The sequence below is a fragment of the Ahaetulla prasina genome, chromosome 15, assembly GCF_028640845.1.
Source record: "Ahaetulla prasina isolate Xishuangbanna chromosome 15, ASM2864084v1, whole genome shotgun sequence".
In the NCBI taxonomy this organism is placed as follows: Eukaryota; Metazoa; Chordata; class Lepidosauria; order Squamata; family Colubridae; genus Ahaetulla; species Ahaetulla prasina.
This window is the reverse complement of record NC_080553.1, coordinates 13,020,893-13,047,432: the sequence shown is the minus strand read 5'-3', so window position 1 is coordinate 13,047,432 and position 26,540 is coordinate 13,020,893. Positions and strand designations below refer to the sequence as shown.

General features: G+C 48.7%; 1 protein-coding gene and 1 long non-coding RNA gene across 5 annotated transcripts in view; one reads left to right on the top strand and one right to left on the bottom strand.

Annotated features, from left to right (window-relative positions):
• TBX3 (T-box transcription factor 3) overlaps window positions 1-12,308 on the bottom strand; it is a 60,322-nt gene extending 48,014 nt beyond the window's left edge. For all 4 annotated transcript variants that reach the window (XR_009152215.1, XM_058158545.1, XM_058158546.1 and 1 more), the window contains exons 1-4: window positions 10,692-12,308; window positions 8,758-9,025; window positions 6,811-6,957; window positions 2,799-2,875 (exon numbers count right to left, since the gene is read on the bottom strand). Coding sequence is in view for 3 of the 4 variants with exons in the window: in XM_058158545.1 (XP_058014528.1) it covers window positions 2,799-2,875; window positions 6,811-6,957; window positions 8,758-9,025; window positions 10,692-11,086 (887 nt within the window). In the remaining variant the exon portion in view is untranslated. The remainder of the gene's footprint in view (window positions 1-2,798; window positions 2,876-6,810; window positions 6,958-8,757; window positions 9,026-10,691) is intronic.
• A 3,370-nt stretch (window positions 12,309-15,678) lies between these two features.
• The window catches only part of LOC131185736 (uncharacterized), a 69,427-nt gene continuing 58,565 nt past the window's right edge, over window positions 15,679-26,540 (top strand). Inside the window, exon 1 of the long non-coding RNA XR_009152216.1 lies at window positions 15,679-15,726. This is a non-coding gene — a long non-coding RNA (uncharacterized LOC131185736). The remainder of the gene's footprint in view (window positions 15,727-26,540) is intronic.

Here is a 26,540-nt window from a genome sequence, read left to right as displayed (position 1 = left end):
TGCAACTTGCATCCTTGGTTTGAAAAGGTAAAGATTGCACATGCGTGCTAGTCGTTCCGGACTCTAGGGGGCGCTACTCATCCCCGTTTCAAAGCCGAAGAGCCAGCGCTGTCCGAAGACGTCCCCGTGGTCATGTGGTCAGCATGACTCGCACTGAACACTGTTCCCTTCCCACCAAAGGTGGTCCCTGTTTTTCTACTTGCATTTTTCTTTACCTGCTTTCGAACTGCTAGGTTGGCAGAAACTGAGACAAGTCACGGGAGCTCACCCCGTCACTAATCGCTAGGGATTCGAACCGCTGAACTGCCGACCTTTTGATCATTGATCGACAAGCTCAGCGTCTTAGCCACTGAGCCACTGCATCCTTGGTTTAGCCAGGTTAGGCAAAAAAAAAACACACACCAAAAATTAAATCTTTCTTATGCTCGTAGACAGGGCATATTAGCCAGGTGTGGTCCGACCTGTCACAGCTTCACACAACACACACTAACCCGTGAAGCTGGTTTGGAGCCCAACATCTGGAATCGCCAGCTGCCTTAAACCAAAAACCAGTCACTTCCATGAAAGGTTGACCAACATGGCGCTTCCGAACTTCCTTTTCTCCGGAAATTCCAGCCTGCCAGAGTTTAAATCAAGTTCGATCCGAAAGGTTTAGAGAAATCTTCAAGTCAGCCAAAACCGGTATTTTCAGAATGGGTTTAAGGATAAGGGTTGTCTACGGTACAGGTAGTCCTCAACTTACAACGGTTCACTTAAAGACCAGTCAGTTACAATGGCACTGGAAAAGAGTTTTTCACACTTATGACCATGGCTGCATCCCCAGTGTGTGTGTGTGTGTGTGTGTGTGACATGATTTATATTTGTATGCTTGGCAAATGGACTCACATTTATGACAGTTGCAGTGACCCGGATAATCCCCTTTTTACGACCTTCTGACAAGCAAATTCAATGGGGAAGCCAGATTCACTTAACAACCGGGCGACTGACTGAACAACCCCAGTGATTCGCTGAACAAATGCCGGCAAGACAAGTCGTAAAATGGGACCAAATGCACTTCGCAAAATTCTTCTCACTTAAGCAGCGTAAATTCTGGGCTCCATTGTGGCCATAAGTCGAGGACTACTTGTACTAAGGATACCTCACTGTACGAAGGATTTGAGAAAACAAATTTGTTCCCAGGGCTGGCATCACCACTGTAGGATGAAATTCTCTCAAGGCAAGTTTGAACAATCAGACTTTTAAATATTTGAGATTTTAACCAATCTCATTCTGCTCTGTTATTGGCCACTCTGGTTTCAAGTGATAGAAACTGAAGCCTTATTTATGTCTTAAATTGTTGAAGCGCATCAAGCAATTGTCAGACCAAATCTTTTACAGCACTTGGTGTGACTTTGCTTGCGTTCTGCCTTCATCCAGGCTTAATTAAAACATCTTTTATCTCATTAACCCACCCACCCCTTTTTTTAAAAAAATGCATAATATCCTAAGCCATTCATTGACACAGACTGAGTTTCGACAGACCAAAAAATGCGGTTGGCCAGTTTGTGCATCCAGATTATCTAAAAAGCTGAGCGTTTAACCTTCATTTGTGGAACTTATTAAAACTAACCAAGCAGAATGAGTTCACAACCGTTTTTTTTGAGTGGAAAAAAAAACCACACAGCCTGTATGGTTTAAAATAGCGCAAAACCAGGAGGGGTGGATTGAATCAATCAAAACATATGGAAATCAGGCAATTGAAGATCCGGGTTTATTTGCTTTGGTGGAGGGAGATGCAAATTTTAAAAGAGGCAGAGAAGAGGAGAAATTCCTAACCAACAAGGACTGTTTCAAATATCCAGGAGATATCTTAATAGCTTCAAGGAAACAACTCTTGTTTTAACGCTTGAATGCAAATGTTGATTCTCTTACGGCTTTCTAAACCTTGCTTTCTCTTGCTTTCTCTTATTCACATCCTCCTTGTTAATATTTCAATTGTCCCTGCTGCTTCTTGAGACCCAATCTGTAAAGAAATGCAACCCAAGTGCAGGATTAAAATGAGTCAAGAAATAAAATTTGAAAAGAAGAAGGAACAGGGAAGGCCTTACAAAGTCCACCTTAAGGACTCTTCCACTTTCCACTAAAACAACAAATGACACAACTCTCCTTTTAGAAGCAAAGAAACAAAAAAAAAAAGAACTGGAAAAAATTATTAGGAATATATATATATATTTCTACTAAAAATCTATCTTGTAAGCACGGTATTTTCACATGGATAGGGAACTAGACAATGTAGAGAAGCTGCTGCTTAGAAGCAGATCGATGTGAATTTTCCCCTCCGTTCCTTTTCGCCACTTAACCTAAATCTTAACCAGCCAGGAGATAAATGTTATTTTTGATTTCCTACTTCCCAGTTTTGATGGAGCTTCTTCTTTGAAAGAAACTCCAGACGCTTCCAACAAAATCTGTTGAACGTGTAGGTCTTTGTCACATCACCCATAGGGACCAGTGTGTTGTAAACTATGCATTGACACTTGGCAGAGAGTTTCTCCTTTGAGTAGCACCAAAGAGAATGTTGCGCATTGTCAAACTTTAAAAGTTCTTTTTTTTTTCTTTAAACCCAAACTTTCCAATTCTGCTTTTTGCCTTGATGGGCTATTTTTTGGGTAGGAACTGAAAAGAAGGAAGATTCCTGTTTTGAATTTTATTTTATTTTAAGGGACTTTCTCGCCCCTCCCCCCATGGCTTCTCTGATGGCTCCCCTCCCACCCACCCACCCCCCAAAAAAAGGAAAATAGAAATGCATGTATTCTTCTTACCTCTTTTCTCGCCTTCCATTCCCTGTGTCTCGAAAGCCTTTGGCAAAAGGGTTATTGTCGATTTTTAACTGGGTGATCTGGTAAAAAGAAGGACAGGAAAAAGAAACATGGGTCCCATTCTTAGGAAAGAAAAGATTCTGGACTCCATTGGTGCAAAAAATATATATTTTTTTTTTTTAATTAAAGACCAAGGAGCTACAATGCAGCAAAGCCAGAACTAAAAATTTACACCGTAAGGTCCCTCCGTTAATTTTTCCTCCCTGTTATCTCTTTCTTGTCCAATTACAGCTCAAAGATTTGTTCTGCCAAGGCAGGACAATGGTGGTGTAATTGGCGCATTTCTGTTGCATTTCTGCCCTCTGCAAGAGCGGTACTAAGAGTCTAGAAGGGGACAGTTGCAAAATACACTGAAGTAGTTTGGGACAAGCAGCCGTCATTTAATAGCTTAGCAAAGAAAGACCAGGACTTAAACCTTGGGTGCAAACATTGGGATGACTTTCTAGGGGTACCAAATGATTCTGAAGACTGCCGCACAAAAGATAACAGGAAAGAGGAGGGGAAAATCTACAGAGGAGCGGGGCAAAAAAACCTCCCCCATTTATTTAAACCAAACATTTTCCTTTTAAAAAAAGAAAAGTCAAGATCCCAGAAAAAAAAAACTTCCATCCGGATCTCTGCAGAAATAGAAAGGAGAGGCTTGTGGGATCTCAAAAGCGGGCTGGCATTTCCCCCCCCCCCTGTTTTTTTTTTAAAAATTGCTTTATAGTTCCTTGCAAATTTGTGGCTATTCAGGCGAGGATTAAGGGGTCCCATAGGGGAGGGTGAGGTTCCTGGGGCCATTGCCTTACTCCAAGTTGTTCAGTCTTAGCTAATTAGCGGCTGCTTGGGCTTTGCTAACTCCCCCCACCCCAGTCCGTGAGTGCGTGTGAGTGTGTGTGCGTTCACACACACACACACACACGTACACAAACGCACACAGAGAGACAAGTGCACTGTTAGTCTTCCCTTGGAATGAATGGAACGCACAGCCCATTAGTCACGTTATGGTCTCAAGGCTTTACCTGCCTTAATTCAATTGCAAAAGCATCTGGGCTTCCCCTCCTTGCTGTAAAGTAAAATATTTTACTTTAAATATTTTTAGGGGGGGGGCTTCGAATCTCGGTTTATAACTCAGTGCATGCCTGCTATCTCTCTGGGGTGTGCAGTGGTTAGAGGATATCTGCTAGACAAAATATCTGATGGGCCCTCCTGTCTTCAGATTCTTCTCTAGCTTTTCCCAAACAATCCATTCATTTCAAAGGCTGGCTGGAAAGGCTTCCCGCTTGGGAAAATTTGCTGAATAAGTCTGAGGTGATGTGAAGCAAACGCCTGAATGCTGAAATCGGAACCAGAACTGGAGGATGGGGAGAGTGATAAGAATAAGAATAAGAAGAATAGGAATAGGAATAGGAAGAAGAAGAAGGAGAAGGAGAAGGAGAAGGAGAAGAAGAAGAAGAAGAAGAAGAAGAAGAAGAAGAAGAAGAAGAAGAAGAAGAAGAAGAAGAAGAAGAAGAAGAAGAAGAACAACAACAACAACAACAACAACAATAATAATAATAATAATAATAATAATAATAATAATAATAATAATAATAAGAAGAAGAAGAAGAAGAAGAAGAAGAAGAAGAAGAAGAAGAAGAAGAAGAAGAAGAAGAAGAAGAAGAAGAAGAAGAAGAAGAAGAAGAAGAAGAAGAAAGGGAGGAGAAGGAGGAGATGGAAAAAGGAGAATGGAGAGAAGGAAAAGGAGGAAAAGGAGAATGGAGAGAGAAAGGGGGAGGAGGAGATCTTTTTCATAATAAGGGAGGAGAAGGGCGAAAGAAAAGAAGGGAGAAGGTAGAGGGAGATGGAATAAGGGAGGAGAAGGAGAAGGGAGAAGGAGAAAAGAGTAGCGGAAGAAGGAGGAAGAGGAGAAGGAGGAAAAAGGGAAGGAAGGAAGGAAGGAAGGAAGGAAGGAAGGAAGGAAGGAAGGAAGGAAGGAAGGAAGGAAGGATCATCACCGGGTGTCACTTCAGAGCGAAAAATAAAATAAAATCTCAGAGTAATCCACCACTTTCCTGCTTAGATCACACCCTAGAAGGGCTGGATGGGTGGAAGCCCAATTGAGCGAAAGGGGAGTTTAGATTTGAATAAACCTCGGGGAACTTTCTTCTTTCTTTCTTTCTTTCTTTCTTTCTTTCTTTCTTTCTTTCTTTCTTTCTAAAAGTGGGAACTAAGAACATACACATACAGAGACTCAAAAGACCTTCCGAGAATCCATTTCTTCCCCGTCTTGGCCCCACCAGAAGTTTCTGGGGCCTGAATTTCTCCCATGACCAAGGGCCAAGCTGCTTTTTAGGTTGGGGCAGAGGATCAGGTGCTATTTCTACTCTGCTTTCAAGAAGCGCCTCTCCTCTTGAAGAGTGACAGGTTGACCAGAATGGGCTTCTCAGCCATCTGCTTCAATTCATAGACCGTTCAGATTTGTGGCTTGGCCAAAGAGCAGGAAAATGGGGGTGTGTGTGTGTCTTAGGTAAGTCCTTCCACCTGCAGACAGGCGTGAAGTGTGTGAAGCCTGTCTTGGAGGAACTGGCTCCATTTCACCCCTCTTCTTCCCCCCTTTTGCCCCTCTACCGCTATCAAAGAGGACTTGGGCCAAAGAGTCTGACAATCCTCGGACTTCACAACTGCCTCTTTTCGGTCCCCCCACACAATTTCTTTGCGAGCCTGCGGCCATTTTGATTCCGAGGGCAGGTTGGCTCTGCATTGTACGTATCACAAGGCAGTGAAAGCAATCAAACAAGCCTGCCTTCCTGCCTTCCTTCCTTCCTTCCTTCCTTCCTTCCCTTCCCTTCCTTCTTTCCCTCCCTACCTCCTTCCTTCCTTCTTTTCCCTTCCCTTCCTTCTTTCCCTCCCTCTCTCTCTTTCCTTCCTTCCTCTCACTCTCCCTTACCCCTTCCTTCTTGCCTGCCTGCCTTCCATCCTTCCTTTCCTTCCCTTTCTTCTTTCCCTCCCTTCCTTCCTTCCCTTCCCTTCCCTTCCTTCTTTCCTTCCCTCTCTACTTCCTTCCTTTCCTTCCTTCTTTCCTCTCTCCCTCCCTCCCTTCCTTCCTTCCTTTCATCCATCCATCCTTCCATCCCTCTGTTCTCTCTCTTTCCTTCCTTCCTCCCTCCCTCCCTCCACTCTGGAACAAGTTTTTCCATTCTCAAAAGCTCGCAAAAACTTCGCAAAAGCCCCTTTACAAGCTGTAACAACAGCCAGAGAAACCCAATGAACCAATAAGAGCCTGAAGATCTGGTTGTCAGACATTGAATTTCTTTCCCGTGCTTTTTTCCGGGCTGCCTCAAGCTCTTACTTTCCACCTCTCTCACACACCCAAATAGGGGTGGGGGAGAGAAAGAAAGGAAGTGATCTAGGTAGTTAACTAGCCAAGCCATCCACTCACCTATCATCCCATATCCCATCTTTCCAAAGATTGTCCCTTTAATATTGTCAGTGAAGCCAGCTTCTTCCCCCACCCAAAGGAAAATATCCCCCACACACCCCGCCCTGAGACATAGACACACAACCAAGTCACTAACAACCCAAAACAGAAGTTCAAAGAAAAAGACTTGAGCCGATTAATGCAAAACCCAAAACTTCCTTTTGGCTCCACGGTTGCAGTGACCTTCAAGGAGGGAGTTGAAGCCCTTGGTTTAAGCTCTCCCCAGTCCAGGGTAAGCACAGAGCCATAAATTCAATGAACGCCCTTCCCCATAATAACACCCGCTCCTCTTTAATGAGCTTGATCAAACCCTCTCCCCCCCCCATTCCTTTCCAGCAGGATATTTAATTCATGGTTTAATTCATGAAGGAAAAAGAGAAAAGGAGAGAAAAGAAAGATTTTGATACCTCTAAGGCTCTACCAAGCCTTATCTGAGGCTCACACCTGGTTGGACATTCCCTACCCCTTCCCGCTCACTCCCTTTCCAACCTCAACCCCCCCCCCCCCACTTACCTTATCGTTCTGATAGGCTGTGACAGCAATGAATTCCGTTTCGGGAAAGACGTAAGTGCGGAATGTGCTGTACGGTAGCTTCAGGATATCGTTGGCTCGGACGATGTGGAACCGAGGCTGGTATTTATGCATAGAGTTTAAGATGGTCTAAGGAAGAGAAGCAAATAAATAAATAAGAAAGAAAGAAAGAAAGAAAGAAAGAAAGAAAGAAAGAAAGAAAGAAAGAAAGAAAGAAAGAAAGAAAGAAAAGGGGATAATGGCGAAAGCATTATATCCAAACAGGGCTACTCAACGTTTGTTTGTTTTTCCTCATCTACACCCTGCCTGTGTAGTGTAACTTCCCCCGAACTTTGTGGGATCATATTTTGACTTTTGGACCCGGAGAATTCTATTTCCAACCAACCACCTTCTTCCTCCATCCTACCTACCCTACCGCAAATTTGTAGAGATCCAGATCCAAGTTGCCAAAAATAAGAGGAAGGATCCCAACAGGAAGAGCTAGAGTAGAGATACATGTGTCTCTATACATGCATATATGTAAGATAATAGATAGAGAGAGGGGGGGGGGAGAGAGGGGAAAGAGAGAGAGAGAGAGAAAGAGAAACACTAGACAGACAGATAGATGATAGATAGATAGATAGATAGATAGATAGATAGATAGATAGATAGATAGATAGATAGATAGATATTCACTAAGACTGTTCTATTAATTGAATTTAAAGGAAAAACATTGCATGCCACCACCTTTTATATCAAAACTATTATATTTGGAGTAAGGGTGATATGATTTTGACTATCTGAAAAATAAAGTCTAACTGTGAAATACATTCTTTCCATATCATAGTCAACAGAGGTTTTTTCCTTTCCTTTCCTTTCCTTTCCTTTCCTTTCCTTTCCTTTCCTTTCCTTTCCTTTCCTTTCCTTTCCTCTCCTCTCCTCTCCTCTCCTCTCCTCCCCATTTCGCTTGCCGCTTTCCTTTCTCCTTTCCTTTCTCTTCCCCCCACCCCACTTTAAATAGCATTCAGTTCTTCCCAATATACAAAGGCCAGATTCTACAATTTGGGGTAGGGTAGTTTCACTTTGGAGATCCACATTGGTTTTTATTCAGCCGTTTTTTTGATTCTCGTTCTCCTTGTCCTACCCTCCTAATTTTATTTTTCTCTCCCGATGTTCTAACAGGTCGCCCTAAGGCCGAAAGGTAAGGTTGACCAACTTCCAACTTCCTTTTAAAACCTGGGAGTTTATTACAAAAAAATCTGGAACCTGCAATTTGACAGCCCATTTCAAGCGTGACTAAGATTTCCAACCGTTCTAATGAAGAAGTAGACTTTTGCTCCATTTCTACAACAGGCCTGAATTCCTAGTCGCCCTATTTTGCAAATAGCTAATAGTACTACTACTATTAGTACTAGTAGTAAAATAATAATAGTATTAATCATCACCATCATCATCTACATGGGGGAAGATTAGCAGTTCAGGGAAAACTCAGTAGGCGAGTTAAAAGCAGTTACAAATTCTGTGTTTCTCCTAATAAAGTAAACTTTTGCCACATTTTTTCCAATAGGCTTGAATTTCTAGCCGCCCTATTTTGCAAATAGCTAATAGTATTACTACTAGTAGTAATACTATTTTATATTATTATTATTGCTACTAATAGTAGCAGCCACAATAATAGTAATAGTCTACATGTATTGTGTATTTTACAAAATACATCAAGAAATTACAGCTTCCTACAATGCTCAAAACATCGTACAAACCTAGGATGCTGTGCAGACACCCTATCAAACCACCATCGCCAGTCAATGATATTTGTGATATATTTTTAAATGTTCAGTTGACTTGAGTTTTGTGTTTAATAAATCATATCTACAGGAAGACCAGCGGTTATGTCAAGGGGGAAGATGAAGAGTTCAGGGAAAACTCACTAAGCAAATTAAAAGGACTTACAAATCCGTGTTTGTCCGAGATGTTATTGGTCAATTTCAGTTTGTGGAAAGTTACGACTTTTGACATCCACTGTTCGCCCGTTGCTGGGCTATCCGGATGGATATACATTCTTTTCGGCATTTCGGGATCGGCTTTCCCAGCCACCATCCACCTCGAATTGTGGAATTTATATCTACAGTCATCCGCTGCTACAATGTCCATCAATAAAATGTATTTCGCCTTTTTATCCAGACCCGTGCACCTTACTTTAAAAGGTGGGAACATTCTCCTAGTAACAAACAAAGTGAATATTATATTATATTACATTGTTTTATTTTCTTTTGCCCCCTTCCTTCCTTCCTTCCTTCCTTCCTTCCTTCCTTCCTTCCTTCCTTCCTTCCTTCCTTCCCTCCCTCCTTTCTAGAATCATTTGAAAATTCATTCTCCAATGGCCCCGGCGGCTGCTACGAAAGTTAAAGCTCTGTTAGTAATACATGCATATTTTATAGGGTACCCTGTTCCTTAAAGGCTGAGCATTCAAGTCTATAGAAAAAAGCGGGGTGTTATATTAATATTATTAATTTATAATATCAACATCTCACATTGGTTGGGCGATGTCTACTTTTTCATGATTTCCAAATCTCATTTCCAAAACATGCCAATTTTTTTTTGCTGGTTGGTGCAAATATTTGGCTGGTTAACCTAGGCCCAAAATCCCTTTATAGAAATCTCTGCACGGAATTTGGTTGGGTTCCCGTTGAGAAACTCCAATTTCCTCCAACATATACACACAAACACACCAATAACTGCAAACCCCTTGGCGCCAGTTTCCGAACTGTTTTCTTTTCTTCCGCCAAGTATTCCTTGATTTCAGATCATTTTGAATGCGTCTTAATAAATCCCTATAACCCTCCGAGACTTTAAGGGCGGAGCATTCCCAAATATAATATTTTCTCCCGGCATTAGAACGAAATAATTCAAGGACGGCTGGCCTTTTCCCTTAATTCTTAAGGCGCTCATTAAACAGGAAAGCCCTCCTTCGCGTTAAACAACAAACGCTTTTGCATTAAACAACAACTGCAGTTGTGAAAACAACAGATCGTTGTTACTTTAAAACAACCACCGCAGTTTAAAAAGTTTTAAAAGAGGAAGAGAGGCGATTACAGTGTGGGGAAAAACACAAATCCTTCCCTCCAAAATTTGAATCCGTTCTTCTATATCCCCCCCCCCACCATGTGTCAGAATTTAACAGTGAGGCCTAGGTGAGCCTTTTATACTTGATTTAAAAATCTGGGATTCAAAAGAAAAGGAACAGCCATCCAGATCCTAGCTAACTTTATTGAGGGGTGGGGGGATCCACTCCCTTCTTTTTTTCTTTTTTCTTTTTCCCTTTTCTGATCCTTTCCTTTCTTTCCTGGAGGCGTTGAATTTGGAAGCACCCAGCACCAGGCACTCAAGTGCCGCCAAAGTTTCTTTTTTTTAAAAAAGAAAAAATATTTTATGCCCAGAAGAGAGCTGTAGGCAATTTTTTTGGGTTTGAGTTCATGAGTTCATCCTTGCTTTTTCCTTCTCCAATTTTCTTGGAAGGAAACAAGCAAAATCCCAGGTCTTTTTGGTGGAAGTAACCCGGTTGTAAAGTTTTAGAAACTCCGAAAAGAAGGAAGATCCCCGGAGAGACGCAGAACGCAGTCGGCTCTCTCTCTCTCTCTCGCCTTCCACCAAGGCAGCCGAAGGAGGGCAAGTTTGCAGGTTCGTGGGTGAGGATTTGGGGGTGCATTTGACGCGCATGGAGGCTTTTACACAAGGAGAAGGCTCGCTTCGTCCGTCAGAAAGCGGCGAAACTCCCTTTTTTGCCCGCGATCCTTTTTTCCCCAACCCCTACGAGAACGAGTTTCTTTTCAGAGAATCGGCGCGTGGAAAAGGCGGCTGAAAAGTTACCACCGCCAAACACTTACCTTCCCGATTTCGTGATCACCATCTCTGTACCCCTTTTGTGAAACTGTTCCCAAAGTTCCTTGGCTTCCAGGTGGACTTTGGGGTCGTCTTCCACCTCTTCTTCGGGCTCCAGGGTTTTCAAAGGCCGCAAATGAGCCGCGGCTTGGTGGCCCAGAGTGGAAAAAGGGAGGCCGGAATCCGCCGCTCCGATCAGTTGATCCATGATCGGCTTGGTCAAAGCGCCGGGCAAAGAAAGCGCGGCCGCTCCGTTGGGTGGCAAGGCCAAAGCCGGGAAGAAATGGGGTTGGTGACCCAAAACGGCGCCCATGGGGAAGTCCGGCGCCCGGTGAGGTAGGAAGGGGTGGTAAGCCATACTGGTCCCAGGGATTACGGGCTCTCTCATGGAGAAACTCATCCAACACAGTCCCGCCGGCGCCGCGTCTTCTCCTTCTCCTTCTTTTCCTTCTCCTCCTCTTCCTCCCTTCTTCTCCTGCACCGGGGCTTCGCAGCCGCCCCGGCTTTGTAGACCCTGCCTCGACTCCCTCCTCCGCTTGGCAGAAGCGACCGGCCCCTGGAGAAAGCGCGAAGGAAGGGACCGCCGGCCGAAGAGGCGAGGGCAAAAGCTGGCCGCTGGTGAGAAGAAACGACCGCAAAGCGAGTCTCACCGGGGAATCCAAGCCGCCGGCGCCGAGCTAGAGGCCATGGCTGCCGCTGCCGCCGCCGCCCCCCTCCACGACTGAAGGAAAACTGCGTTCCGGAGCTTCGTCGCCCTTGTTGGAAGAAGCCTGCGTGTGCGAGCGAGTCCGAGCGTCTTGTATTTCCTGCGTGGATCTATCTATCTATCTATCTATCTATCTATCTATCTATCTATCTATCTATCTATCTATCTATCTATCTATCTATCTATCTATCTATCTACCTACCTACCTACCTACCTACCTACCTACCTACCTACCTACCTACCTACCTGCCTACCTGCCTACCTGCCTATCTATCGGCCGACGCGCCTCCTGCTAATGAGGGATAGGATCTGGGCTTTATCGAACTTCGGAGAGCTTTGAGAGAAGGATCGAAGGCTCTCGCTTTGCGTCGCCGCTAACTCGCGGAAAGGGAACGCGAGAGAAAGTTTGGTCGGGCGACGGTGGCAAAAGAGAGGGGGAAGCAGGAAGGAGGCAGTGGGGTGAGGTGGACGGGGCCCGAGGAAGCTTTGAACCCGTCCCTGCTGCCGCAGAGGTCGCGCGAGGTCTGGGGCCCGCTGGTCTTTCCCACACCCCTCCTCCTCCTCCTCCTCTTTTCCTTCTTCCCTTCCTTTTCTCTCCTCCTCCCGCTTCTTAGTTCTTCTTCAACTCCTCCTGGCGCATTATCTTCCAGCTGCCGGCGCGGAAAAGTGGAGCAGCCGCCGCAACAGCAGCGGGTCGGCGCGGCGGCTTCTCATCGAAGCGCCCGTCCGAGGCGTAGGAAGCAGAAGAGCCGGCGGGGCGGAAAACTCTGCGACCTTCCAAAAGGTGCCAAAAGCTGGCGCCTCCTCCTCCTCCTCCAGCCCCCGCGCAGCTGTCTTGCCCGGAGCCCCGCAGCCTTTCCTTTCTCAGTCTCCGGCGCTCTTCTTCCTTTTCCAGCCGGCTGGCTCGCCTCGCCTTCTGCCCCCTCCCCACAACCTCCTCCGCTTGGCCTCCCCTTGGTATGTGTGTGTGTGAGAGACACCCCCCCCCGCCCGCCTCTCTCGCCGCTCCCGCGAGGAAAGAACTCCGGAGGTAGGGCAAGCCCGCGAATAAATGGACGGCTCTGCTCAGCTGCGCTGAGCCGAGGAAGCCGGAACAAGTTTCTGCTAAATCGGGCGCTTCCCTCCTTCCCTACTTCACCCCGCCGCCGCCTTCTCTCCCTCCCTTCCTCGGCTTCTGCAAAGCAGCCAGCCAGGCAGAGGAAGCTCCCGGAGTCCCGCGCCCGAGTGGGAGGGAAGGAAGGAAGGTGTGCGCGCGCCCGCGAGTGTGGATGGATGGGGTGGGGAGGGAAAGCCAGCGAGTGCGCGCTCTGCTGGTGGTGGTGGCGAGTGAGTGTGTGTGTGTGTGAGAGAGAGAGTGAGTGTGCGCCGGTGTGGCAGGGCGGGCGTGCGCCCGGGTGTGAGTCTACCTCTCCCTCTAAGCCCGGGAGTTTCGCTGCGCCGGGTTGTATGGTGGCCTTCGCGGGGCTGCCGAACGGGGCGGGCGCCTTGATTGGCCCTTTGACGCTTTCGGACCAATTGGCTGGCTCCAGAGGCGTGGTTTTGACAGGTCGTGCGGATGGGGTGCGGGTGTGGGGGGGGGGACGAGTTATAAAAAGAAGGTGTCAGAAACGGCAAAACTGCATCCCCACTGCTCCGGGCCCAGCGGATCTGTCACCAGGAGCGGAGGGAGGGGGGAGGAGGAGGAGGAGGAGAAGAAGGCGGGGAGGGGAGGGGAGGGTGGGGTGAGTGGCGGCTGGAGTAGCAGCCGCCGGGGCCATTGGAGAGGCAGACAGGCAAGAAGTGTGTTTGGGGAGGGGGAGAACCAGGAAGGGAGGGAAGGACGCCTCTAGGAGGCTTGGCAGAGCGGGTTTGGCTCGCTCCAACGAAAGGGAGGAGGAAGAGGAGGAGGAAAAAGAGGGGAGGAGGAAGAGGAGGAGAAGGAAGAAGAGGGGAAGGAAGAAGAAGAGGGGGGAGGAAGGAGGGGGGAAGGAGGGGGGTAAGTACGCCCCTCCCTTTCTCTTTCTTCGCCCTTCCCCTGGCCCAGATTTCAGTTTGGGTGGGATGCCTTAGCGACTTCTCCCGAGCGAGCCTTCGCCCGGTTCTTTTTCTTTGGCTAAGGAGGAGAAAGAGAAAGAGAAGGAGGAGGAGGAGGAGGAGGAGAGTGAAGGCACGTGTGTCTCGGCGAGGGTTGTAAAAGGTGAAAGGGCGCGTGGGGCGGGGCGAGGTGCTCCCGGCTTCCCCGGCACACGCACGTGCCCGCCCGCCCGCCCGTCAGTCACCCACCCGATGGGGCAGCGTTCCCTTCTGCTCGGCTTCCACGCGCGTTTGTGCCTACGTCGCTCTCCCCTCCGACGAGGGCGGTCTATAAAGATTGGAGAAGCGTCTGTGTTGGGTTTCCAGCAGCCTCGTTTTCTCTCTCTCTCTCTCTCTCTCCTCCTCCTCCCGCCCCGTCCTCCTTAGTTGCACAAACACACGCGCCGCGCTCCTTCCCCTGATTCAGCAAGAGGGCTGCCGAAGGAACGCCCGCGCAATACCCTCTCTCGAACCCTTCGTCGTGAGTATTTTGGGGTAGGGTGGGATAGGGGCTTAAAAAATCCTTAAAACATCCCTGCCAGTATTGTATTCGCTCTCTTGGAAGCCAATGAGCTGCCTTCGACCTCGGCCTTCCGCCTTCTTGGTGCCCTGCCCTCTCGGACTACTACAACACCCATCCCCTCCAGCGCAGCCCTGGGGGGCGTTGCGATCTTCCGAAGAGGCAGGAATTAGGGCCGGTTGCATTCCGGGGAAGAGGAGAAGTAGGCGTCGGTAGAAGGAAGTGGGGGAGGATGGGAATTGTAGTACAGATTGCCCGGAGGGCATCCAGAGTCGGGAGAAGCAAGCGCCGTTCGGAGGAGAGAGAGAGAAGAGACAGAAAGAGACGAGAGAGGGAGAGGCGTGGGAGAGAGAGAGAGACAGGAGACAGAAAAAGAGAAAGAAAGAGGAGAGAGGAGAGAGAGAGAGAGAGAGAGAGGGAGGGAGAAAGAAAGAAAAAGAAAGCGAGAGAGAAAGAGAAAAGAAAGACAGACAAAGAAAAAAAGAAAAGAATGGAAATTGCACGTGGGGACGTGTGTGCTTAAAATGCGTTAAACCGACGCAATGTTTACATAGCGCCTGTGTACGTGTCAACAGAGTGTGTGTGTGTGAGAGAGAGTGAGTGTGCGCCGGTGTGGCAGGGCGGGCGTGCGCCCGGGTGTGAGTCTACCTCTCCCTCTAAGCCCGGGAGTTTCGCTGCGCCGGGTTGTATGGTGGCCTTCGCGGGGCTGCCGAACGGGGCGGGCGCCTTGATTGGCCCTTTGACGCTTTCGGACCAATTGGCTGGCTCCAGAGGCGTGGTTTTGACAGGTCGTGCGGATGGGGTGCGGGTGTGGGGGGGGGGACGAGTTATAAAAAGAAGGTGTCAGAAACGGCAAAACTGCATCCCCACTGCTCCGGGCCCAGCGGATCTGTCACCAGGAGCGGAGGGAGGGGGGAGGAGGAGGAGGAGGAGGAGAAGGAGGGAGGGAGGGGAGGGTGGGGTGAGTGGCGGCTGGAGTAGCAGCCGCCGGGGCCATTGGAGAGGCAGACAGGCAAGAAGTGTGTTTGGGGAGGGGAGAACCAGGAAGGAGGGAAGGACGCCTCTAGGAGGCTTGGCAGAGCAGGTTTGGCTCGCTCCAACGAAAGGGAGGAGGAAGAGGAGGAGGAGGAGAAGAAGAAGAGGAGGAGGAAGAGGAGGAGAAGGAAGAAGAGGGAAGGAAGAAGAAGAGGGGAGGAAGGAGGGAAGGAGGGGTAGTACGCCTCCTTTCTCTTTCTTCGCCCTTCCCCTGGCCCAGATTTCAGTTTGGGTGGGATGCCTTAGCGACTTCTCCCGAGCGAGCCTTCGCCCGGTTCTTTTTCTTTGGCTAAGGAGGAGAAAGAGAAGGAGAAGGAGGAGGAGGAGAGTGAAGGCACGTGTGTCTCGGCGAGGGTTGTAAAAGGTGAAAGGGCGCGTGGGGCGGGGCGAGGTGCTCCCGGCTTCCCCGGCACACGCACGTGCCTGCCCGCCCGCCCGCCCGTCAGTCACCCACCCGATGGGGCAGCGTTCCCTTCTGCTCGGCTTCCACGCGCGTTTGTGCCTACGTCGCTCTCCCCTCCGACGAGGGCGGTCTATAAAGATTGGAGAAGCGTCTGTGTTGGGTTTCCAGCAGCCTCGTTTTCTCTCTCTCTCTCTCTCTCTCTCCCTCCCCGCCCCCCGTCCTCCTTAGTTGCACAAACACACACGCGCCGCGCTCCTTCCCCTGATTCAGCAAGAGGGCTGCCGAAGGAACGCCCGCGCAATACCCTCTCTCGAACCCTTCGTCGTGAGTATTTTGGGGTAGGGTGGGATAGGGGCTTAAAAAATCCTTAAAACATCCCTGCCAGTATTGTATTGGCTCTCTTGGAAGCCAATGAGCTGCCTTCGACCTCGGCCTTCCGCCTTCTTGGTGCCCTGCCCTCTCGGACTACTACAACACCCATCCCCTCCAGCGCAGCCCTGGGGGGCGTTGCGATCTTCCGAAGAGGCAGGAATTAGGACCGGTTGCATTCCGGGGAAGAGGAGAAGTAGGCGTCGGTAGAAGGAAGTGGGGGAGGATGGGAATTGTAGTACAGATTGCCCGGAGGGCATCCAGAGTCGGGAGAAGCAAGCGCCGTTCGGAGGAGAGAGAGAGAAGAGGCAGAAAGAGACGAGAGAGGGAGAGGCGTGGGAGAGAGAGAGAGGAGACAGAAAAAGAGAAAGAAAGAGGAGAGAGGAGAGAGAGAAGAGACAAAGAGAGACGACGACGAGAGAGGGTTAGGGAAGAGAAAGAGAGAGAGGAGACAAAGAGAAAGAAGAGAGAGAGAGGGAGAGAGAGAGAGAGAGGAGAGAGAGAGGAGACAGGAAAAGAAAGAAAAGAGAGAGGGAGAGAGAGAGACAGAGAGAGTCAGGGGTGGCAGGCGCATTTTCTCTTCAAAGGCCTATCCAGCTGCCTTTCAAGGGCAGGCCAAGTTTGTTTCATGGTAATCTTGGTTAAGGGTTGTTGGTCTATGTCTGAAACCTGGGAATCATGCCCGCTGGGTTAGTGGAAGGGTACCGCTGACAGTTATGCGATACACACACACACAAACACACACACACACACACACACACGCGTTAATGAAGCCACACCAAAGATGCTGTGTTGAACTCAACCCTGGTTTGATTTTTTTTTTTTTTACAGAGCTATGCGAAAAAAAGACGGTTGATACTTATGGGGGAGGCGGGAGGGTGTGGGGGAGAGAGATCAGGAGAGATTCAAGGGGGGAGTGGATGGCGGAAGATTTCCGACTCTTCAAAATGAAAGGCTGGGCTAAAACGGGATTCCCGACAGCTCCGAGAAACCAAAGGCTCTAGAACAGGGGTCCCCAAACTTGGCAGCTTTAAGACTTGTGGATTTCAACTCCCAGAATTCTCCAGCCAGGGTAGCTGCTTCTCTCTCCCCTCCCCCTCTCTCTGTCTGTCCCTCCTCTCTCTCCCCCTCTTCTCTTTCTCTCTCTCTCCTCTCTTTCCCCCCCTCTCTCTTTCCCTTTCCCTTTCCTCTCACTCCCTCTCCCCTCTTTTCTCTCTCCCCCTCCCTCTCCCTCTTCTCTCTCCCCATTCTTCTCTCTCTCCCCTCCCTCTCCCTTTCTCTCTCTCTCTCCTCTCCCTCTCTCTTTCCCTTTCCTTTCCTCTCTCCCTCTCCCTCTTTCTCTCCCTCCTCTCCCTCTTCTCTCTCCCCATTCTTCTCTCTCCCCTCCTCTCCCTTTCTCTCTCTCTCTCTCTCTCTTTCCCCTCTCTCTTTCCTCTCCCTCTCCTGTCCCTCCCTCTCCCTCTTCTCTCTCTCTCTCCTGTTCTCTTTCTGTCTCTCTCTTCTCTTTCCCCTCTCTCTTTCCTTTCCTCTCTCCCTCTCTTCTCTCTCCCCTCCCTCCCTCTCTTCTCTTTCTCGTCTCTCTCTTCCCCCCACTCTCCTTCCCACCCCCGCCCTGCTCCCCTCCTGAAAGAGATAAAAGGGATTGTGTGTTTGGAGACACTCAGGCCGTTTGTCTTCGTTGGAGGGAGAAAGAAAGAAAAAGAAAGCGAGAGAGAAAGAGAAAAGAGAGAGAGAGAGAAAGAAAGGCAGACAGACAGACAAAGAAAAAAAAGAAAAGAATGGAAATTGCACGTGGGGACGTGTGTGCTTAAAATGCGTTAAACCGACGCAATGTTTACATAGCGCCTGTGTACGTGTCAACAGAGTGTGTGTGTGGGGGGGGCGGGTCGACTCGAGAATAGGGATAGATTCGGGGTTCCGCAGCTTGGCGACCTCTTCAGACACCCCGAAAGGGTCGCGGCGTGGTTTTAAGGGGATCGGCACGGGCTTTCTGCCAAGTGGCTGTCGGCTCACCTCTCCCCGACCCCCTCCCACTCCCATCAGGCCAGTCTGTTTCAAACCACCCCCCCCTTCCTGCTAGCGCCTACCTGCGCCCCCCTCCCCCTGATCCCCTCCGTTGGACCCCCTGCTGGGTGAAACCTGAATGATTTTTGGCTTTTTCTCTCTACCAAGTTCGCCCCACTCGCTCAGCCAAGCTTCTCAGGATTGTTTAAACACCTCCGGGGGGGTGGGGGAGTTCGAAGGAGCCCCCTTCTCTCGCTCCAATCCGCCCCCACTCCCACCCGCCTTTGCCTTTCCACCGCTGGTTGGGAGGATGTTGGAGACCCGGTGTGTGAATCGCCGCCTGTGTAGGAAGGCTTGTAGTCAGCTGCGAGAGGGGAAGGAAGAGGGACGGCCTGTCAAGTGGAGGAAGCGAACAGGAGGCGGGTTTGCGCGTGTCTGTGGCTCTCCTTCCCTCCCGTCCTCCCCTCCCGAATCCGTCTGGTATGCTGGGCGAACCGGCACAGAACGGGTTAAAGTCTCTCTTTCAAATCTTCCCTGTTGTGGGCGAGGGGCTGCAGCGGAGACCCTGGCTTTCTGGGGTTCTGGGCGCGTGGAGAGGGAACGGGGGACGGGGTCTTGCCGAGAAGGGCAGGGAATGTTTCCGTGGAGCTCCCTGGTTTCCCGCGGGTGGAAGGTCGACGTGGGAAACAGGGCATCGTCTCGCCACCTTTGTCAGGAGTTGCCTGCGCGGGGACCCGCGCCAGCAGGGTTAGCTCAGAAAAAGCGCCACGCAAACTTTCTTTATAGCTGGCTGCGCTTATAAAATAAGATGCTGCTGGAGCTCAGGATCCCAAAGTGTCTATTTGACCCCAAATAGACACTTTGGGATCCTGAGCTCCAGCAGCATCTTATTTTATTTTTGGGGCGAGGGGGTGATAGAGGGGCATTCTTCAGGATGTGGGAGGTAGGCCAGCAAAACGACGCGCCCTTCAGAGAAACAAACAAGCAAACAAACAGACAAATGTATGGAAAGAAGAGACGGGGAGAGAGGAAGAGAGAGAAAAAGAGAAAGAGAGGAGAGAGGAGAGAGAGACAGAAAGAGAGAGGAGGGAGGAAGAGGAGAGAGAGAGAAGAGACAGAAAAAGAGAAAGAGAAAAAAGAGGAGAGAGAGAGAAGAGAGAAACAGAAGGAGAGAGAGGGAGGGAGAGGAGAGAGAGGGAGAGACAAAAAGAAAGAGGAGAGGAGAGAGAGAGAAGAGACAAAGAGAGACGACGACGAGAGAGGGTTAGGGAAGAGAAAGAGAGAGAGGAGACAAAGAGAAAGAAGAGAGAGAGAGGGAGAGAGAGAGGGAGAGGAGAGAGAGAGAGAGAGGAGACAGGAAAAGAAAGAAAAGAGAGAGGGGGGAGAGAGAGAGAGACAGAGAGAGTCAGGGGTGGCAGGCGCATTTTCTCTTCAAAGGCCTATCCAGCTGCCTTTCAAGGGCAGGCCAAGTTTGTTTCATGGTAATCTTGGTTAAGGGGTACAGAGGGTTGTTGGTCTATGTCTGAAACCTGGGAATCATGCCCGCTGGGTTAGTGGAAGGGTACCGCTGACAGTTATGCGATACACACACACACAAACACACACACACACACACACACACACGCGTTAATGAAGCCACACCAAAGATGCTGTGTTGAACTCAACCCTGGTTTGATTTTTTTTTTTTTTACAGAGCTATGCGAAAAAAAGACGGTTGATACTTATGGGGGAGGCGGGAGGGTGTGGGGGAGAGAGATCAGGAGAGATTCAAGGGGGGAGTGGATGGCGGAAGATTTCCGACTCTTCAAAATGAAAGGCTGGGCTAAAACGGGATTCCCGACAGCTCCGAGAAACCAAAGGCTCTAGAACAGGGGTCCCCAAACTTGGCAGCTTTAAGACTTGTGGATTTCAACTCCCAGAATTCACCAGCCAGGGTAGCTGCTTCTCTCTCCTCCCTCTCTCTCTCTCTCTCCCCTCCTCTCTCTCCCTTTCTTCTCTCTCTCTCTCTCCTCTTTCCCCTCTCTCTTCCCTTTCCTCTCACTCCTCTCCCTCTTTCTCTCTCTCCTCTCCCTCTCTCTCTCTCTCCCCATTCTTCTCTCTCCCCTCCCTCTCCTTTCTCTCTCTCTCTCTCTCCTCTTTCCCCTCTCTCTTCCCTTTCCTTTCCTCTCACTCCTCTCCCTCTTTCTCTCTCCTCTCCCCTCTTCTCTCTCTCCCCCATTCTTCTCTCTCCCCCTCCTCTCCTTTCTCTCTCTCTCTCTCCTCTTTCCCCTCTCTCTTCCTCTCCTCTCCTGTCCCTCCCTCTCCCCTCTTCTCTCTCTCTCTCCTGTTCTCTTTCTGTCTCTCTCTCTTTCCCCTCTCTCTTTTCCTTTCCTCTCCTCTCCCTCTCTTCTCTCTCCCCCTCCTCCCTCTCTTCTCTTTTCTCGTCTCTCTCTTCCCCCCACTCTCCTTCCCACCCCCGCCCTGCTCCCCTCCTGAAAGAGATAAAAGGGATTGTGTGTTTGGAGACACTCAGGCCGTTTGTCTTCGTTGGAGGGAGAAACGAGAGGCCGGCTTTGGCGGCGGCGGCGCAAATATGGTCAAGATAGGAGCGGAACATCTAACGCGATTAGCTTTCCTAACACTGCATTTTTCGAAGCGGAGGCTAAGAGCTCTTCGGCGCCAGGGGACTGAAAGCCGTGCAGGAAACCAGCCTGGAGGATCATTTCCATCCCCCCCCCAACGCCCAATATCTTCTCCCCTTCCCTCCCGGTCGCCTTGAAAGAAGCCGAGTGGCCAGACAAACAAACACACGCGGACAATTAAGGCTGGGCTAGATGTTACCAAAGGCTTTGGCGTTACAGACCCAGCGATCCAGAAAGCTACAAAACTCCAGTCTCTCTCTTTTTTCTCTCTCTCTTTTTTTCTTTCTTTCTCTTCTCTCTCTTTCTTCTCTCTCCTTTCTCTCTCTTCCCTTCTCTCTCTCTCTCCTCTCTCCTTTCTTTCTCTTTCTCCTTTCTCTCTCTTTTCTTTCTCCTTTCTCTCTCTCTCTCCTCTCTCTTCCTCTCTCGGTCTTCTCTATCCTTTCTTTTTTCTCTTTCTTCCTCTCCCTCTCTCCCCTTTCTTCTCTCTCCTTTCTCTTTCTCTCTCTTCTCTCTCTCCCCCTCTCCCTCCCTCCCTCTGACACACACACACCCCTACACGGTCTCCCCCCTCCCCGCCCCCCATCTCGGTGTCTATCTGCATTGGTTTTCTTCCCTTGAAGTCACTGGGCCACGAAGGGAAGGAAGGGTGTGGGGCAGTCTTCAAACCCCCTCCTCCATGTGATTCTTGGGGTTCTAATTCGAACCGATTCGTTTCACACCCTTGAAACGGGGTTGAGGGTCCCTCGACCTAAGATAGGTGGCTCCTTCTCCGATTTAAACAGAAAAAACAACCTTCATGGCGCTAAAAGCTTTTATAAAGTTGAGCCCGGAAAAGAGCCGGATTTCTAATTGACTGCGAAGTTCAGGCGGTTTTCCAGGCTGCGGTGGAAAAGGATTTGTTTAGGGACTGATTTTTTTTGGGGGGGGCGATATTTTGGGAACTCCTATCCCAGAGAAATGGTCTGGTTAAGTACTAAGCAGCTGGTGCCCTAATGGACTTCTGGTGGGCTCCGTTTTTCCACTGTTTTTTTCACACAATACCCTGCCTGGAGTATTGTGTGAAGGGGCAGGTGGGGTATAGGGCAGGGGTCTCCAACCTTGGTCCCTTTAAGACTTGTGGACTTCAACTCCCAGAATCTGGGAGTTGAAGTCCACAAGTCTTAAAGGGATCAAGGTTGGAGACCCCTGGTATAGGGTATAGATTTTGAGGGTTGTATGTTTAAAGCAGAAAGGCCGTTCCCTCCAGAGACCGGGCCTTTGAATGAACTGTGGGCATCTAAGGGGTCTTCCTTCTTTCTCTCCCCCCTCCCACTTTTTCATGTCCTCCCTCCCTCCCACTCCCTTCCCATTTTTCACTTTTTCATGTCCTTCCTTCTTTTTCCCTTTTCTCATATTCTTCTTTCCTGGTCCTTCCTTCCCTCGCTCCTTTCCCCCATTCTCTTATGTTTTCTTCTGCCTCTCCTCTTTTTTCCTCTTTCCCATGTTCTTTCCTTTTTTCCTTCCTTCTCACCCTTTTCTTTCTCATTTCCTCCCTCCCTCCCTTCCCTCCTTTCCTTTTTTCCTCCCTTTCCTTCCTCCCTCCCTCCTTCCTCCTTCTTCCCTCCCTTTTTCCTTCCTCCTCCTCCTCCCTCCCTCCTTCTTTCTTCCCTCCTCCCATTCCTTCCTCACTCCCTCACTCCCTCCTTTCCTCCCTCCTTTTCTTCCCTCCCTCCCTTCTTCCCTCCCTCCCTTCTTCCCTCCCTTCCCTTCCCTCCCCCTTTTTTCCTCCCTCCCTCCTCCCCCCCTCCCCTCTTTCTTCCCTCCTCCCTTTTTCCTCCCTCCTTCTTCCCTCCCTTCCCTTCCCTCCCCCTTTTTTCCTCCCTCCCTCCTCCCTCCCTCCCTCCTTTCCTCCCTCCTTTTCTTCCCTCCCTCCCTTTTTTCCTCCCTCCCTTCTTTCCTCCCTTCCCTTCCCTTCCCTTCCCTTCCCCTTCCTTCCTTCCTTCCTTCCTTCCTTCCTTCCTTCCTTCCTTCCTTCCTTCTGTACAGGCCTTAGCTCCCGTCACCAATACGACAAAGTATCCCCTCCCCAGCCCAACAAATTTGTGAACCCCTTTTGCCCATGAACAATAAACCTCCCTGGATTTCAATCCCGACGCGAGAGGATTTAGCTTCCCCGGTCTTTAGCTTCCCCCGTCGAAGTCCCCATCCCCAGCGGGCTGCTCCTCTCGGCAGAAGCAGCAGGAGCCTCCTAAAGTACAGTTCTAAAGTAGGGAATGGTGGAGACTTCGACGGGTGCAAGAGGCCGTCAGCGCGTCTTCCCCCCCCCCCCCATTGCCCGCCTTCTGAAAAACTTTTAAGGAAAAAAGAAAGGAAAAGGGCCTCTGGTGGCTCAACAGACTAATGCAGTCTGTTATTAACAGCAGCTGCTTGCAATTACTGCAGGTTCTAGTCCCACCAGGCCCAAGGTTGACTCAGCCTTCCATCCTTTATAAGGTAGGTAAAATGAGGACCCAGATTGTTGGGGGCAATAAATTGACTTTGTATATAATATACAAATGGATGAAGACTATTGCTTGACATAGTGTAAGCCGCCCTGAGTCTTCGGAGAAGGGCGGGATATAAATGCAAAAACTAAAAAAAAAAGGATAGGCTTACTTTCAGGGAAAGTAAATTATTTTTTAAAAAAAATAATATCTGTTTTCAAAGGGGCTGGGTGGAAATCGTGTCGCGGGCGTATCTCAAGGAAGCTTGGAGAAAGTCCAAAGAAATCACCCCCCCCCAAAAAAAATCCGCGTGGGGAGGGCAGGACTCCCCCTCCACGCTCGGCCGTGTGATTTCATTTCATTTTAAAAAGTCGGAAGAGCGCCGACTCCCGCCCCACTCCCACGCAAAAACAAAAAAAAACCTCCCACGAGCCTGACTAGGTGGCTCAGTGGCTAAGACACTGAGCTTGTCGATCAGTTCGGCGGTTTAGAATCCCTAGTACAGGTCTCCCGCGTGAGGAGTGGACTAGATGACCTCCAAGGCCCCTTTCTAACTCCGTTACATTTACAAATTTACCTAGCCCAGGGGTCAGCAATCTGCGGCTCTGGAGCCGCATGTGGCCCTTTCACCCACTCTGCTGCGGCTGCCTGTCACTCAGAATATGCGCCAATGTGCGAGACACCCGCTGGCACATGATTTATTGAGCTTTTCAACCCCCGGTAGGCCAACCATGGATAAATCCAAGAAAAGAAAAGTTTCAGACGAAAACAGGACGTTTAATTCAACTACATCTGCTAGTTTTGTGGCCGCTCGAGAAATTGTCAGGCAACGGGGAAGGGTTTTGTGGCTCCCGGTGTTTTCTTTTCCGTGGGAAACGGGTCCACATGGCTCTTTTGAGTGTTTAAGGTTGCAGATCCCTGATCTAGCCAGCAAGATTGGCTTGGACTTATTTGGAAGGATTTATAGCCTTTCAAGGCTGGGGTTGTGTGGGGGGGGGGAGGGAGGGTCGGAGAGGTGGCAAGAGCCGGAGGGGACCCCGTTGGAGAAGGGTCCTAGTTCCTCCAGCGACCCAGCCGGTTCCTTCTCCCTCTCCGGCTGGTTCCCGAATTAGTTAGGCCTCCGTGTAACCTTCTTGGCTCGCGGTGTGTAAACTTCCGCCTTGCGGGAATGTCCTCTGGAGCTAAGCCCCCTGGAGACCCAGCCTTAAGAAGGGGGAGGCTGCGCTAATCTCGGATCAAAAGCGGGAAGGTGCGAAAGCGGCTTGGCGTCCCCCTCCTCCCAGGAGCCTTTTAAACCGCCCACCCTACACCCACACCCGCCCCGTCCCCGCTTAGGATAAATCTATCCTGGCGCCGACTGCGCGCTGGATGATTAATTCGCGAGCAAACAAGCGAGCGCGCGGGGGGGGGGAGTGAGGGAGAGAAAGCCGCCGGCTCAACCATATAAGTTAAATATTGGCCAGCGCTTGCAACTCCTCGCTAGCCTTAGCCCGGCCGGCTTGGGGGTGGGGGAAGAAGGGGGGAGATAGGCTTAACGGAGGAGCCTTGGTCTGCATATTTAAAGAAAGGTAGGAGTCGGATGTGTGGGGGTGGGGAGCATGAAAGGAAGGAGGAGAAGCGAGAAGATGAGAGACGGCGATTAGGGGCCTGGAGACTAAAACAATAGAATGGATAGGATAGGATAGGATAGAAAATATAGAAGAGAGTAGAGGAGAGTAGAAGAGAAAAGAAGGAAAGAGAAGAGAAGAGAATATTAGAATGAAGAGTAGAGTAGAGTAGAGTAGAGTAGAATAGAATAGAATAGAATAGAATATTGGAATGAAGAATAGAGTAGAGTAGAGCAGAATAGAAAATATAGAATAGAGTAGAACAGAAGAAAAGATTAGAGAATATTAGAATGAAGAAAAAAAACTTTCTACTATGGACCTCACCCCATTCCTAAGAGGACCATAAGGGGCGTTCATAAGCGCACAAATGTGCCTACCGTTCCTGTCCTATTGTTTTTCTTTTCTTCTTCATATATATATATCTATATCTATATATCTATATCTATATATCTATATATCTATATATCTATATCTATATCTATCTATATATCTATATCTATATCTATATCTATATCTATATCTATCTATATCTATCTATCTATCTATCTATCTATCTATCTATCTATCTATCTATATATATATATATATATATATATATATATATGTTTATATCTCCTAATATTTACTCATATATGTGTTTATATACTATATAATCTTTTTGTATGATGCCTACATATATTGTTGTGACAAAAATAAATAAATAAATAAAATAAATAAAGAATAGAGTAGAGTAGAACAGAACAGAACAGAAAAGAACAGTTGGAAGAGACCTTGGAGGTCTTCTAGTCCAACCCCCTGCTTAGGCAGGAAACCCTACACCACTTCAGACAAATGGTCATCCAACATCTTCTTAAAAACTTCCACTGTTGGAGCATTCATATGAAGAACGGTGGAAGGAATTGGGTATTGCCCAGTCTAAAGAAAAAAAGGACTAGGGGAGGCATGATTTATTTATTTATTTATTTATTTATTTTATTTTATTTTTATACCGCCCTTCTCCCGAATTATTATTTATTATTACAGGCATAATAAAAAACCGGCAATACAATATACAAATTTAAAATACAATTTAAAAAACTTATTTAAATTAGCCCAATGATTAAAATTTACCATACTAAAAACCCCGTTTAAAATTACTAAATTTAAGATTAAAATCCCAATTTTGATAGCAGTGTTCCAATATCTCAGGGGCTGCCCCAAAGAAGAGGGAGTCAAGCTATTCTCCAAAGCACCTGAAGGCAGGACAAGAAACAAGGGATGGAAACTAAGCAAGGAGAGAAGCAACTTAGAACTAAGGTGAAACTTCCTAACAGTGAGGACAATTCATCGGTGACGACTGGTTTGCCTTCCGAAGTTATGGGTGCTCCATCACTTAAAGACTAGACAGCCACCAGTCTGAAATGTTATAGGGTTTCCTGCTTGAGTAGGGGGTTGGACTAGAAGACCTCCAAGGTTCCTTCCAGCTCAACTCTGTCAGTGTCAAGCTAACAAGGTCATTTTACTATTGGCAGATTGATAATTTTTTCTGGGTGATTTGCATGTCTTTGATCTTGTTGTATCCTTGTGGGTTGGAACTGGGGGGGAGGGGAGAAATACAGACTTATGACCACAGCTGAGGCCAAAATGTCTGTTGCCAAGTGAGTTTCACCCTGTTTTACAACCTTTTGACAAACTGTATCTTGACTTTTTACGTACATTGAGAGCATATGCCCCAAACATAAATCCCTTGTGTGTCCAATCACACTTGGCCAATAAAGAATTCTGTCCTGTCCTGTCCTGTCCTGTCCTGTTCTATTTCTTGCCACTGTTGTTAAGTGAAACCCTGCAGTTGTTAAGTTACTACTGCCGTTAAGTGAATCTGGCTTTCCCATTGACTGGTCTGGTCAGAAGGTCACAAAAGGGGATCATGTGACCCGCTCCCCCAGGACACTGCAACCGTCATACATATTAGCCGGTTGCCAAGCGTCTGAATTTTGATCACGTGACCAAGGGGGATGCTGCAGTGATCGTAAGTATGAGAAATGGCCCTAAGTTACTTTTTAAAGTGCCGCTCTAACTTCAAATGGTCACTGTTT